The following is a 14,408-nucleotide window of genomic DNA, read 5'->3' on the forward strand; positions in this document are numbered from 1 at the left end:
CTTCTATTTTATAACCTTGCAAGTTATAAGATCTCGTACAGATTTTTGTATGCCTTTTGATTACAAATAAGTTAATACATTTACTTATTTTGACGAATAACATCCAGTTAACTTTTTAAAAGACTCCGGACTTCAATCGGTAAATTCCTCTGACAGATTTACTCTGCACATAAGGACTCTGCATGTCTTTCCTTCCCCTCTTCCACTCACATTTTTAACATGATTTCAAACATAAATCGCTACATGTTAGTGTGAATACACCTGGTTAATAGTTACTGTATGTAAACATTTTAAGCATCTCTAGCTAAATAATTTTTATTCTTAAAAAGTATCTCAGAAGCAATTGGTTTAGATAAACAAGACAAAAAATGACATGCAGATGAAGGCTGGAAAAATAAATTAAAGGAGAACTCCAGTAACATTTAACATGAAAAACTACACTTAGTAAGAAGGACAGAATGGATTGGGTACTTACAATGTAAAAGGAAAAACAACTTTTCCTAATGATTTTTTTGCAAGAATTCACGTTTCCTACATCTATATTTAAAACATTACCTTGTTAGCACGAAAGGATTTAACTTAAAAGATGGCCAGGTATTTAGTGTTTAATACAGGAAGCTACATCTAGAGATGTATTTGCTCAGGCAAAGAAAAGCTTTCAAAAACAAACACCAAAAATACGTATGTATTTACTTTTTTGGTAACTCAAAATTGTTACTGCTGACATAAGGGCGTGCCATGACCTAGTTATATACAAGACAAAGATGGGTTCCAAATCAAAGGGAAAAATCCAGATCTTTTTATGATATCTTCCTTCTTCCTTTTAGTCCTCTAAATGTTGTCAGACATTAACACAGACACTGAGAAGTCCTGAAATGGATGGTTGTGGATTCATTCAAATCAAGTATCCCCCTTTGTAACAAAGGAAAACCCAGTTGGCCATTTAATTCCATTGCAGAAAAATGGCTGCCTGATCTGTTGGCCTCTCCTTAGCTGTCTGCTGAAGGATGTTTTTAGATCAGCGTCTAATAACTCAAGCCCAATGGAAGCTGCACGCTGATTGGCTGCGCCCGCCTGGTGCCTTTAACCAGCCAATTACCTAAGCACGGCCAAATTACAAACCAAAAAGCACAAGTCGAGCTAAAACAACACGAAGCCCCAACAAGGCGACCCCGGGAGGAAAAGAAGGCGAAAGAGGGAGAAGGGAAGGGAAAGGAAGCGGGGGCGGGGGAGATCCAAGAGAGCCTCTAGCTGAAACAAAATGGAAGGTCCGACCTGATTGGCTGCGAAGGACCTTTAATAAGCAAAGCTGCTACTCTCCTTCCTCCTCCGAAATTGACAAATTGTAACAAAACGGGGGCGCCCCCCGCTTCTCCCCATTCATCGGAGGTGGAAACATTGCCGCGGCTTCTTGCAAAAGTATCCCTGCCAAGCTTGCTGCCCCGGTTAGCTCCCTGGGATGTAACTTGCAAAAGAAAAAGGGAAAAAGAAAAGAAAGGAGGAGGGGGAAAAAGCTCGAGCCTTTTGGAGTGCCGGGTGTCTTGTGGGGAGGGGGTTTCTTTTATTTCCCTCCCCATCCCCGTCGAAAAAAGAAAAAAAAGGCGGGGGGGGGCCTAGTCCCACCTATGTCCATCTTGTTTAGGAACAGTTTGGCGCTTAGGTAAATGTAGCCAGCAGATTCCAAGGGGATTTGGTCCCGCCGCTAATTCGGAGGAAAAAGCCACGGCGGGGCCGCATCCTGCTGGGAAAAATGCATGGCCCTTTATTTGGGGCGGGGAGGCGCGGCCAGGCGGCCGGGCTGGGGGCTTTGCAGCGCGATGCAGCTGCTGTGAATGTGCATTCGGTTGAGGGCGGTTAGCCATTAGCCGAGCTCCATAGCGGTGAATTGTGGGATGCCTGAGAAGCAAGCAGAAAGCACACACACAATATGTGTTGGCTCGCAAAAAAAAAAAAAAGGAGCGAGCGAACGAGCGAGGAGGCAGGAGGCTTTCAAAACCCATGTAATGTAGCCAGCCCAATGTGAGAAGAGGAGCTCGCCTTTCGCAGCCAGGAGACGGTCGGGCACCGAACAACGATGTCTTTCAAAGAGATCAAGGCAGGAGAAAAAGCCAAGCACCCCGAAGACCATGGCAAAAAGCAGAGCTCAAGTGAGATGGGTATTTTCTCTCTCTCTCCTCCTCCTCCTCCTTTCGCTCTCTTTCTGGTCTCGCTGCTTGCACACGGGAGGGGGGACACGGGGGGACACACCGGCTTGCCGTCTGGATGTGCGGTCTTTTTCTTTCCCTTCCCCCCACCCAGTTTGACGGTATTGCGAAGGGGGGAGGAAGCAGTTCTGAAACGGGAATCTTTCATATATGTGTTTGTGGTTTTTTTTTTTTAACTTCGCTGGTTGCCCCCGCTGCTTTCTCCTCAGGTTGGATCAACGGAATGGAGAGCAGTTCCCAAGCAAGCACCTCTGCCGAGAAAAAAAACCACCATTGGAAAAGTTACAAGTTGATTATTGACCCAGCTCTGAAAAAAGGACAGCACAAACTCTATCGTTACGATGGGCAGCATTTTAGCATTCCTGTAAGCGGTCATTATTTTTACAAATGAAATGTTTTGTAATATTCTCTTCCCCCAACTCTGGTTTGTTTTATTCTAGTACCTAGCCACCCTTCAAAGGGTGGGTGGGAAGGAGGAATTCTTAATGACCTGAAAAATGAAGATTGCTACAAAATGTTCAGGAAACATATTAAAGTTACACCCCCTGACAATGTAGTCTGTCAGAATCAGAAGATAAAGCCTGCATCTTTCTTTTCCCTGCAGAATTGCTATTTGACATGTGTTCGTCTGCCCTGCCTGGAGAACATTCTCCTCAGTTTTAAAGGCTGTAGAGTAAACTTCCAAATTTCATGGGGGCTTTTTTGTTGTTGCACCTGTGGGTTGTATCTTTTTCAAGCTTCAGTCAATTTACTCCCCTCTCCTCTTCAGAACCCGGGTCTTGCCCCAGTGGATTGTGTCAGAGATCCAAGGATAGGGCGAATATGGACCAAAACGAAAGAGCTGGAACTCTCTGTCCCTAAATTTAAGGTACATGCATTGAGAACTGTGGTGTCCTTGATATAAATCTAATTGCATCTTTATTAATATTGTTGAATAATTCATTAATGTTATAAAGTCGCAAAATACAATTGAGCTTTCTGCCTGTCAAAAGTGTGTTTTATTAATAGCTCAATTGAGTTATTTAAAACAAATTTTTAAAAGTTATTGCTGAGGCAAAAGTTCAGTATTTGTCTGTAAATTGCAGTGGAAGGGAAATACCTTGAAAGTTCAGTAGTTGCTTCTTAACCCTCTCTGCTCCAAGTGATGTGATTGCTTACAGTCCTTAACGTTGCTCTCTCCCTCTCCTTCCCTGGCTTTTAATTTCCTACTACACTGTGTGCAAAAACAAACCTATAGATCGATGAGTTTTATGTGGGGCCGGTTCCTCCCAAACAAGTCACTTTTGCCAAGTTGAATGACAACATCCGCGAAAACTTCCTGGCCGACATGTGCAAAAAATACGGTGAAGTGGAAGAAGTGGAGATCCTCTACAACCCTAAAAACAAGAAGCACTTGGGAATTGCCAAAGTGATCTTTGCTACAGTCAAAGGAGCCCGGGATGCAGTGCAGCATCTACACAACACATCGGTCATGGGCAACATCATCCACGTGGAGCTGGATACGAAAGGTGGGGGGTTGGTTCCTTCTGTTTGCTCCTCTTCCCTGCCTCTCTCCTGTCCTGTAGTGAGATGCATTTGCAGATTGGATGGGGAGGGCTAGTAATTAATTTAAGGGTGGTGGTGGAAGCTATTAAAAGACTGTCACTGCATTTCCCCCTCAATCTCTCTGCTTTTCTCTGGGCCTTTGCTAGTCACGTGGAGCTGAATGTGTTGTCTGTTGCTAGGAGACAGTCCTGTAATTTACAAAATGCTGCCATCCTCTCCATTTCACTCAGTCACTCATGCTGACACTTGGCTTGCCAAATGGTCCCCCTTTGCCCCTTTGCCAAAGGTACCTTTTGCACTTAGCTGATAACACCCACACCCACACCTATAGATATAGAAAAATGAGGTTAAAAATCATTTTAGAAAATGCCTGAAATTTATCCTAAAATAATACTCTAAATTAGATTCCTGCAATGTTCTTGTTTTTATTTAATCATCCCATTGCGGGAATTTACATATGTACAAGAGGCTCTGTAAAAGTGTATTTTTTCCCCCTCATTGTCTCTTAAAGGGACAGTAACACTCCAGATATTGAAAGTACCGGTAAGTGGTCTGTAGTGCTAATACCTTTATAAATTCCTCAAACCATATTGAGGCTGTGGTCCTAACCCCAGTTACCTGGGAGTAAGTCCTACTGAATTCAGCACAACTGACTTCTAAGAAGGCATGGTTAGGTTTTCACTTCAACATTTTAAAAAAATTTGGTTTGTTTTTTTTTGCTGTGTTTTTCTTTTTTGCTAAAACAGTGAAGCATATATGACCAGCATGTTACTTTTAGCATATAAGTGCTAATTTGTCCCCCACCAAGAGACACCTTTCAGTTTTGCAGCTTAATTATAAAAAAAAATCCCTAAAACTATTTTAACCCTTTAAAGGAACATTTTTGGAAAGCGTGAATAATTAACATGTTATGCACAATGGGACAGTTTTTAGTCCCTTATCTTTAAAAGTGCTTATGCTAAAATTTTAAAACTGCAAGTGTTCTGAACTCCAAAACACATTTTACTACATCTTGTTTTTTTAGTTAGTGCACTGCTGAATCTCCAGCTGCAGTTAAATGTTCCTCTGCATGGTTTCTCATGTTGTGAAATGAGGATTCATCTATGCATGTTAGATAAAGTTATATAAGAGAAAATTGTTAGAACAGGTCAGTTATCATACAGTCTTTTATCAACATTTATTCTGAGTTACTACCACATCAGGACATGAGAACCACAGTTTAACAATCTGTAAAGTGGTATAATCCTAAATTTTATTGGAAATATATTTGACTGAACTCAGTCAGGCTTACAGCCAAGTTGAGAATCAGGAAAATTTAACATAACTGTTTTATAGTTTGAGCTGCAGCTGTGTTAAAACCTGTGTTGATTTTTAAATGTATTTTAACAAGTTTTCTGTAAGCTTCCAGTGCTAGCCTTTGAAATCCTTGTGATCACATCCTTCTCGATTTCTGACATTTCCAGTATTTGTGACTTAACTACGGTAGTTACCAGGCTATCATTGTTTACATGTAATACTAGATATAAAAAAGCAGCTGAACAACTGTTTGGCCCACTCTAGCCAATTCTTTTATAAAGTTCCTTTAAAAAAAGAGAAAACCTGATGTTAAAGGGAGTACATGGTATCTAAACGACTATTTTAACTGTGATTTGATGAACTCAGAAGACTAAATCCTAGAGAACATAAATCCTGTTCATAGGCCTTAGAATAAAGCTCTGTAGCTTTAAGTGAGTCATGTGAGGTGAAATTTAGACCTTGGTCTAAGTGAGCTTTGCTGCTGCTGCTGCTTTTTGTGTGAGATAAGGACTCTCTTGTGTTGTACCTTCCTTTTTGTAACTGGAGTAGTAATTACCAATTACAACTAAAACACAAATAATTTAACTGTGTTAGGAGCTAGTGTAGGCCGAGGGACAAGCAACAAACAAGGAAATCTCCACTTAAATTAATTCAATCATGCAGACACCTTCCCCCACCCTCTCTCCAAGCCTCAGTCCTTGTAGCTGCAAGATGGGGATATGAATGCTGGCCAAAGGATATCTAAGATAATGTTTGTGAAGCCCATGGACCACTTACATGCAATATAAATAAGTTTATTTACTGCACGTCTGTACCAACCAATAAATGAAGTTCTCTTGGTGATTTGCAGTAAAGGCTAAAAGGATACAACAAAACAATACCTAAAATCTAAAACAGGTTACTAACAGGTTCTTATACTGCAAGCCACTGGGTGCCTGCAGGGGGCTGCTTTACTACTAGCTTGTTCAGCACTTGCACCCTGGGGCACTGGATGCTCCTGTTTTATTACTGCAACAATGCACCGGTGGATGCATACAAACTGCCCTGTTAACTCACATCAGAGGCCCCCAGTCCCACTGTGTCCAGCCAGGTGCCTTTGAAGCTCCCAGGCAGAGCATGGTGGCAGTAGCCTTCTTGTACTGTTGTTCCTGAGTGGCTGGGATTCAGAGGTATGCTGATTCTGACCCTGGATGTAAGATGTAGCCATCATGACGTGGACAGCCTTATCCTCCATGAATTTGTCTGACCCATTTTTAAAGCTGTCTTAAGTTGATGGGCACTACCACATTTTGTGGAAGTGAATTCCACAGTTCAGTTGCGCATTTTGGGATGGCTCTCCCACCATTCAGCTTCATTAGATGATCCCATTGGGTTCTAGAAGTATGGGAGAGGGAGAAAAACTTAACTCTCTTATAAACCTTCATCATGTCCTACTTTACTCACTTTTTTTCTAAACTAAGAAGCCTCAACTCTGGTAATCTTTCCTCATAGCGAAGGTGCTCTGTCCTCTTGATCATTTTTGTAAGCTGCTTTGAAGTTTTATTGCAGTCAAGTGGTAGATACGTATTGTGAAATAAATAAGTACTAAATAATAAGTACTAAATAATTGTGGTTTTCCTTTCGTAGAGCTACAGCTCTACAAGTATCTTTTTTGAGAAGTGGCAAAGAGAATTGTTCACAATACTCCCAAGTGTGGCTACACCATAAATTTGAATAAATGCACTTCAATATTGACAGTTTTATTTCTTGCTGACATGAATAGAACTGTGCTTAGTGATGGCATGTGTACCCTCATCCCCAGCACGGCTCTGCTGCCTGAATGGCATTGTTCCGTTGTACTGGGTTGAGTTATTGTCTGTATAACACCATAACTTTGAAGGAGGAACTGGTTCCTGCTCTGTTTTCTCTTTGCACAGCAGACCCTGGGATTGAGCTGCTAGTGTCTTGGAGCCTAAAATTCTGGCAATAGTTTGCTGGCTGCATAACAAGGATAGCTGTTTAGCTGTGCAGACTGACTTTATTCATGTTTATGCAGAAGTAAGTCATACTGATTTCAGCAGGGCTTGTTCCCAGGTTAGTGTGCATAGGATTGCAGACTTCATTTTAATAAATAAAAAGATAATATCTTTTGTCAACACTGCTACAAGGGAAGAGGACAACCTAAAATAAACAACTCAAATTATAGATGAACAGCAAAACCATCAATAAGCTCATCAAAATACATGCATATGTACATAGTTGGCACTGTCAGGGGAAGCAGGTGCCTTTTTAAAAAAAAGGCAAATATTATAACATTTTTACTCATCACATACAATGTGCCTTTTACAGAAAAACTGATTTGATGTCCAATTTCTAGTGAGCTGGGCTTGCAGAGTTTGAAGATTTATCACATTTTACCATTGAATCCAGACACATTTTTGCTATAAAATAGTTTTATCCCTACAGCTGTTAAACTATTTCTCCTCCCTTGAGAACATGTTGAGGAGAGGGAGGCCAGTTCTGTGAAGAAGCAGTCCTGGGTTGAAGAGACATGCTCTCCTTGATAAAATGCACCAACATTGGCAGTAAAAGAGGGGACAACTTTGTCTTGTCTAACCTTTTTCCTCTACTACTTTGTGTTCTGTTACCCCTCCCCACTCCTCTTGAAGCAGGTGATCTGGAATTGGGTAATCTGCCTTTGGAAGTAGGGAACCAGAGTGGTGTAGTGATTAGAGACTTAAGGCTAGGACTGCGGAGACTCAGGTTCAAATTCACGCTCAGCCATGAAATTCACTGGATCACCTTGGGCTATTCACTCTACTTGGCAGGATTGTTGTAAGGATAGAACGAGAAAAGGACATTGCTCCAAGATAAAAATCAATCAATGAAGCACTCTTGTGCTTGTGTGTACCACAAAGAGGCATTTTTTGCTTCACTAGGCCTAACAAGCCGATACTGAATATTTCAACAGAGTCAGAACTGGCGCCTGTTCAGGCTTGGTTTGCAGAGAGACTTGGTAAAATGTGGATTCTAGATGGAATTGTGGTGTGTTCTTTTTAATAAAGTTGTTGCTGTTTGTCCAGGTGAAAAGCGCATGCATTTCTATCAACTTCTTGTGAATGGACTCTTCACTCCTCAGACTCTGCCTGTGGAGAATGAGCCGGACGTATCGCCCACCGTGAATGAAACTGCGCAGGTACCTTTTCACTTACTTGTAATTTAACGGCATACACTGTGTCTGTTGGGGAATTCCTGAGATGATATTCCTTTACAACAAATGGTAGTTTGCCTGCTGTTGTCTGTCTCCTCAAGAAATGCATTCTTGACATTCTTGTCCAGACATCTGTCATCTCCAGCCTTCCTTTTCAGGGGGCTCTTGAATGGAGGGCAAGTCCTTGTGAAGTTCCAGATACCGCTAGACCTTTTACTAGACCCATGGAAGTGTTCCAAGCTGGAGTCTGATTCTGGACATGGCAATTATGTGTAGGTGCTATGTATGGAGATTGGCAGGCTGAATTGTTTCCTGTTTGTCCTTATTAGGACTTCATGTTTTAATGTGTTCAGCAGGTAGGTTAGTCAACTAATGCTACACCTAATTAATTGAGAGGGCTGTGAATTAAGGTCACCTGCTTGTATTCTGTTTCTTAAAAAATATTTTGAGTCAGATGAGTTAACGTAACAGTAAATGAAAAATAAAATCTTAACACAATGACCCTTTTTGTTCTAACAAGTAATAATAATTTTGATTACTAAAATTGTAAGCTTTACAATTAACCTTCATAGAACTGTAGAGTTGGAAGGGACCCCAAGGGTCATCTAGTCCAAACCCCTGCAATGCAGGAATCATGTCCATACAACCTCTGCTTAAAATCCTCCAAGGAAGGAGAGTCCACAAGGAAGCAGTGAGGGTGGGAGGCATGCAGGGACAATATTGAGGCCTGTTCCAGTTGGACTGTGTTTTAGCAGTTAAAATTGTAAACCACCTTAGGTGCATTGGCAGAAAGGTGCTATATAAAATTTAAGAAATAAATAATAAAACTAGAGATCCTGTTCTGGCTTCTTTCTGTTGTTGGGCATTTGAACCCATAAGACTTGAAATAGGTGTGTAGGAACCAGCTGTAAAGGCTGCCTCCTTCCCAATGTCCTATTTTGCTCCCTTAAGATCAAGTTGTTTGTGTGGAGGAGGGGGGAAATTTCTCAATGATATTTAAGTAGTAGTTAATAATTGAAATTGTATGCTGCAGATTCAGTTTTTGGCACAGAATGCCTACAAAGACAGAATGCATGAAATGCTAAAACTTATTGTTGAGTAATTTCTGCCATGTTCCAAAAAACAAAACCCTCTACTAATGGAACAAACAGAATACGATTTTGTGACATGAGGAGTTCTAGCTGCAGAAGTGGCTGCGTTTGAATCTAATCCATGAGGCTGCTTGTCTGGCCTGCTTGCGTAGACTATTTTGCGGGACTGGAAAGCCCCATTCAGTGCAGCCAAGCAAGCTGATGCAGGTGTAAATTCAAGTAAATTTGTGGGATGTGCTCCCTCGTAAATGTTTGTAGCACTGCGCCTTTTATAAGTGTTTAAACATTTTCTGTTGAGGCATATGATGAGTACCTTGAAATATTGATTCATTTCTAGTTACTTTTATTTAGGAGCCTACTTCCTAGTTCAGTAAAGTGTATTTTGCCCAAAATTGTAAGTGGTTCTCTGCTGGCATTTTCTGTCATTTGCTCAGTCTGTTTACTCTGAATACTTAAATTTCATAACCTTTATTTTCATCAGGCAGATGTGAAATAAAAGAAATCTGCTTGCTTTTGGTTTCTTCATTTTCATTATAACTTTTGTTTCCCTTAACATTTCTTTTGGATGTTTGAATAAGAAAGCTGTAATGATTGGCACCATAATAGATCTACAGCTCTGTTAAGCAAGGTTCTGCCTTTCATTGAAATCCATCAAGTGAACTTAGGGAATGTCCGTTCACGTTTATTTGTTTCTTGACATGGGAATGGCATTTCTTCTACAGTCCTGAGTGATGTCACAAATTAAAGGCTGCATTCAGACAATCCTCTGATCAATATTACTTTCTCTCGTGTAGGGATCATAATTCATCACTTTGTCCATTGTTCACCATTACATCCAAACCCACAAACTGTGGTTTGAGTGACCCTCCAAACTACAGGATTGCTAACAGTGCTTTAATACTGGTTGTTTTTGGTTTGGACATAATGACAAATCCTGGCATTATTAAATCAAGTGGTACCAAAATTAAGCCCTACCTGTGAGGGTACAGGAGGAGTGTGTTGGGCACAGTGCTCATTCCTGATCCTACAAATTTTCTGAATGGGCTGCTAGGGGTTGGAACACCCTTCTTGACCCTGGCACCACTGCCTGCTTGCATTCTTTGAGCCCTATCTACCCAGCAGGAAGGGGAAGGCAGCTGGAGGCTGTGCTGTGAGCCTTAGCAGGTGCCCTGTGATGCCAATCAGCCAGCCATGTGCCAGCCTGTCGCTGTTTATATTGTGGGCAGCTGATCCTTCAGCCATGCCGTACTCCCTCACTTTGTGTTCTTCCCTTATCATTTGCTAGTGTTCATTTCTCTTTACTCCCCCTCAGATTTATCTGCATCAGCCACCACACACTGGGTTTATTTACACAGGGATTGCAGGGAGTTCTCGCCATCCACTGCTCGCAAAAACCACTTAAGCAGATGGTCTAATCATAGGCATTTGTTTCTTCATCTGAGAATAACAGTGGGCTAACAATGTCAAGTCCTTTCTGCTGAGTCCCACGGTTACTTGATGTCCTGATTCTTTCTTAGTGTTTGATCTTATTGGCTATGGATTTACTGTTGCCATGTTAGCTTCAAGATCAATTCCATGGCCATTCATGAAAGATTAATTTTTTACAGATACTGCCTGGTCAAATATGTATTAGGTTTACTGTCGTCATAGTTTTCAAACCTTTCATTTTATTTTTCTCTGAACTTCAAAACTTGGAAATGGTCTATTTACAATGGCTGAAGAGGACTTCAAAGTACTGGTAACTATTAATTGACAGTGATCAGTTGGTTGTGCATGTGGTTCTTTAAAAAATCAATAGCTGGAAAAATTCCAGCTGCCCCTGGTGTGTTTTTGTTCAAAGATTCTGGGTGGTTTTTTGTTGTTGTTGTTGACAATTCAGCTAAATTCTCTTATAGATGGTACATTTCATTAACCCCCACCCCACCCCCCGCACACATGCACTAGAGGTTAGAAAACAACAACTGGTAGATTAGATGAAAGGATGGTTTCAGGAACCTTTGTCCAGTGTAGGGCTAGTACTGAGGCCTGCCACTCTTGATCTTCTTGCAGCAGCAGTGTTTATATGTATGCTTGTCAAGTGGCTCCTTAAGTGTTCCTTGGATTTGTGCATTGCTAGGCCCACTGCTCAAGTCCTAATGTTTCCAATGGAACTTTAGAAATGTATGCATATTTTTCTGTTTTCCTTTTTTGCAGCTGGCTGAAACTCTGAAACAATTAAAAGACAACAGTGCTTCTTCTGTGGGATCATCAGCTACCCCAAACAGTGGTACCCCATTTTCCCATGATACCGCCTTTTCCAGTTGTCGGCAAGATACCCCAAACTCTTACAGCCAATTCACTCCTCAGTCCCAAGGAACCCCTCTTACCCCACGCCTGGGGACTCCATTTTCCCAAGATTCTGCGTACTCTAGTCGTCAGACAACACCTGCGTACCACTTTAGTCAGGACTCTGGGTATAAACCCAGAAGACACGAAACAAAATTTACAGATGCTTATAACAGACGCCCAGGCCACCATTATGTTCATAATTCAGCTGGTGTTTTCCGAGGGTCAGAACATCAGTTCAGTGCATTCAAATCCCACCCTCAAGAGGCTGTGCAATTTTCCCACACTCCTCCTTTGAGCCACACAGGTTCTTCGACTTTCAAGTCTGCTTTCTCCCCATACCAGGCACCCACAACATTTCCCCAACCTGAAGAGCCGCCATTTCCCCAAACTTCCAGAGATGCTGAGTACCGTCAGCCGCCACAAACACCAACGGAGATGGCAGTTGAAAGTAGCGCCGCTGCCACTGTTGACTTTGTTCCTGTGAAGGACAAACCTGAGGAGCCCCCAGCCCCACCTGAGCCCAACAGCCTAAGTGAACCAACTGTGGTACCCTTCACACAGACTCCAGAAAGGAGCGAGACCCCAGGCACCCCAACCACAGAATCTGAAATTCAGCACAACAGTTTGGACTCGAGAATTGAGATGCTCTTAAAAGAGCAGAGAACAAAGCTGTATTTTCTCAATGAGCATGACTCGGACAATGAGATTAGAATGGAAGGTAGCCCCATCTCCTCCTCCTCCTCCCAGCTTTCTCCAATTGCAACATTTGGTTCAAACTCTCAGCCCAACTACAGAGCACAAACCCCTTCCTCGCGTCCTTCCAGCACAGGCTTGGAGGACATTAGTCCAACGCCATTGCCGGATTCTGACGACGATGAGCCAATTCTTGGAGTAACTTCTCTCTCTCAGAATTCGAAAGGAATGCCTGATGCTAGCCTGACTCCCGTCGACCAGCTGAGTAGGACTTCCAAAACGGAGTCCTCTGAACCTAAAGAAATTTTGCCTGATAACGATAGTCCAACTCCAGAAAAAATGGAAGAGGTAAGTGGTTCAGATAAGCTTTACATATGTGTAAGTGGTGTGGAGAGCTTTGCATTTGAGAATTCCATTGCTGATTTTAAAGCCCAAGAATTGTGTGTAATATGTGTACAGGCTCTAACCCACTTGTGCATGATCGGCACGCATGTGCCATTTTCCGCGCGGCGCAGGGGCTGGGCAGACTTATGCATGTGCTGCTGAAGTGCACGGTAGCCAGGAACACAACCCCCATGTGAGTAGGGAATTGCCTGTATGCATCTGTGGTGAATACCCATGTGCTATAAAGTGTTTGACTTATAAAACAAGATGTGCTTAATTTGTAATATGGGAGACTTAACCCTACATGGATGTGATTCCTGTGTATTGGAATTAGTTAGGAGTATGCCAGAGAAGGTGTGGTGCATGATCTGAGGCCTTGTGTTGAAAATTCCCTCTCCACATCAGCTGGGTTGACTGCTGGGACAAGAAGGGGCCTGCTGTCTCTTTTCCGTGCTGCTGTTAAACCTCCCATGGGAAACAATTTTTAGCCAGGTTGTGCTATTGTCATTTGGAAGCCACCACCTTATTTCGACACGCATTTGGTCGGTCAAGTTGTAAATGTTTTAGGCTCCCTGGAGTTGTAATATTGTCTGTTATCCGCTAACCTTGTGGTATATTAAAGTAGTTTCCTTCCAAGCTGTCATGCATAGGATTCAGTTGTGCATCTGATTTAAAGGTTGGATCTCATGAAATGCACTCTTCCTCACTGCAGTATCTTTTCAAACATGTTGCTGTTTGTGCCTTCTCCTTGAGTCGCTCAGTCATCTACAGGGGCTTATGACCTTTCCTGCTCCATAATTAAATATAAGCAATTGGTCTTTTTAAAAATTCATTTTAAAATGTGTATAAAACTGAGAACAATTATAACAGATAAAAATTAAAAGATGACAAACAAAACTATAAAATAGGCACATAGAATGAGTACAGTTGCACACAGTTAAAAGAACGCTGATAGTGTTTACTTGAACTTTGTTATCGGGTTATCAAGTCTAGTTCCAAATTTGCCAGCTTGGAATGAGGGTTGCCTTGAAAATGATGCCGTCTATGTAACATAAGAATGCAAAATCATATAAAAAGTGAAATAAAAACAGTTAGCAAGCGCTTCCTTTTTAAGTGATTGCAGATTCCAGCTTAATAGTTTGCTTTTTGTTGTTGTCATCTCCCCTCCCCTTTTTGGTGGGACTGAATCAGAAATACTGCTGTATTACCCCTGTGGAAATGTGAGCTGTTGCTTTTCCAGCTTGCAAATGAGATGGAGAGGAGTGCCAGGCTTTAGCCTATGAAGAGGCTGGGAAAGCAGAGGCTCATGTTTCAGCCTATTGTAAGGCTGTTGTTCATAGCCAGGCTTTCAGAGAATTCCTCAGCAAGAGGAGGGAAGCAGGGATAGAGGATGTCTGAGAGTAGGCACTCCTGTTTTTTAAAAGGAGATTCTGCACATACCTCTGTAAATCAAGAAATCTTAATTTTTTTAAAAAAAGAGATTCCACAATCTGCATTGTCTTCTTCGTAATTCACATAAAAGAGGAAATGTATGCTGCAGTTTTTCCGTGGACAGCAATTTCTGTAGCTGTGAGTGTGTTGGCTCTGATGGCTAGGATATGTCCCAGGTTCAGTCTCGGATGGCTTAGGCCAGGGGTTCCCAACAAAATTTTCTCGAGGACCCCTCATCGAGCCGCT

General features: G+C 41.9%; 1 protein-coding gene across 2 annotated transcripts in view; it reads left to right on the forward strand.

Moving 5' to 3' along the window:
• The first annotated feature begins 1,681 nt into the window (after positions 1-1,681).
• The window catches only part of SETD1B (SET domain containing 1B, histone lysine methyltransferase), a 58,721-nt gene continuing 45,994 nt past the window's right edge, over positions 1,682-14,408 (forward strand). For both annotated transcript variants that reach the window (XM_035098986.2, XM_035098987.2), the window contains exons 1-6: positions 1,682-2,147; positions 2,414-2,568; positions 2,974-3,072; positions 3,442-3,712; positions 8,108-8,220; positions 11,520-12,695. In XM_035098986.2, the coding sequence (XP_034954877.1) occupies positions 2,075-2,147; positions 2,414-2,568; positions 2,974-3,072; positions 3,442-3,712; positions 8,108-8,220; positions 11,520-12,695 (1,887 nt within the window). In that variant the 5' untranslated portion in view covers positions 1,682-2,074. The remainder of the gene's footprint in view (positions 2,148-2,413; positions 2,569-2,973; positions 3,073-3,441; positions 3,713-8,107; positions 8,221-11,519; positions 12,696-14,408) is intronic.

This window comes from Zootoca vivipara, chromosome 17 (genome assembly GCF_963506605.1).
Source record: "Zootoca vivipara chromosome 17, rZooViv1.1, whole genome shotgun sequence".
Taxonomy (NCBI): Eukaryota; Metazoa; Chordata; class Lepidosauria; order Squamata; family Lacertidae; genus Zootoca; species Zootoca vivipara.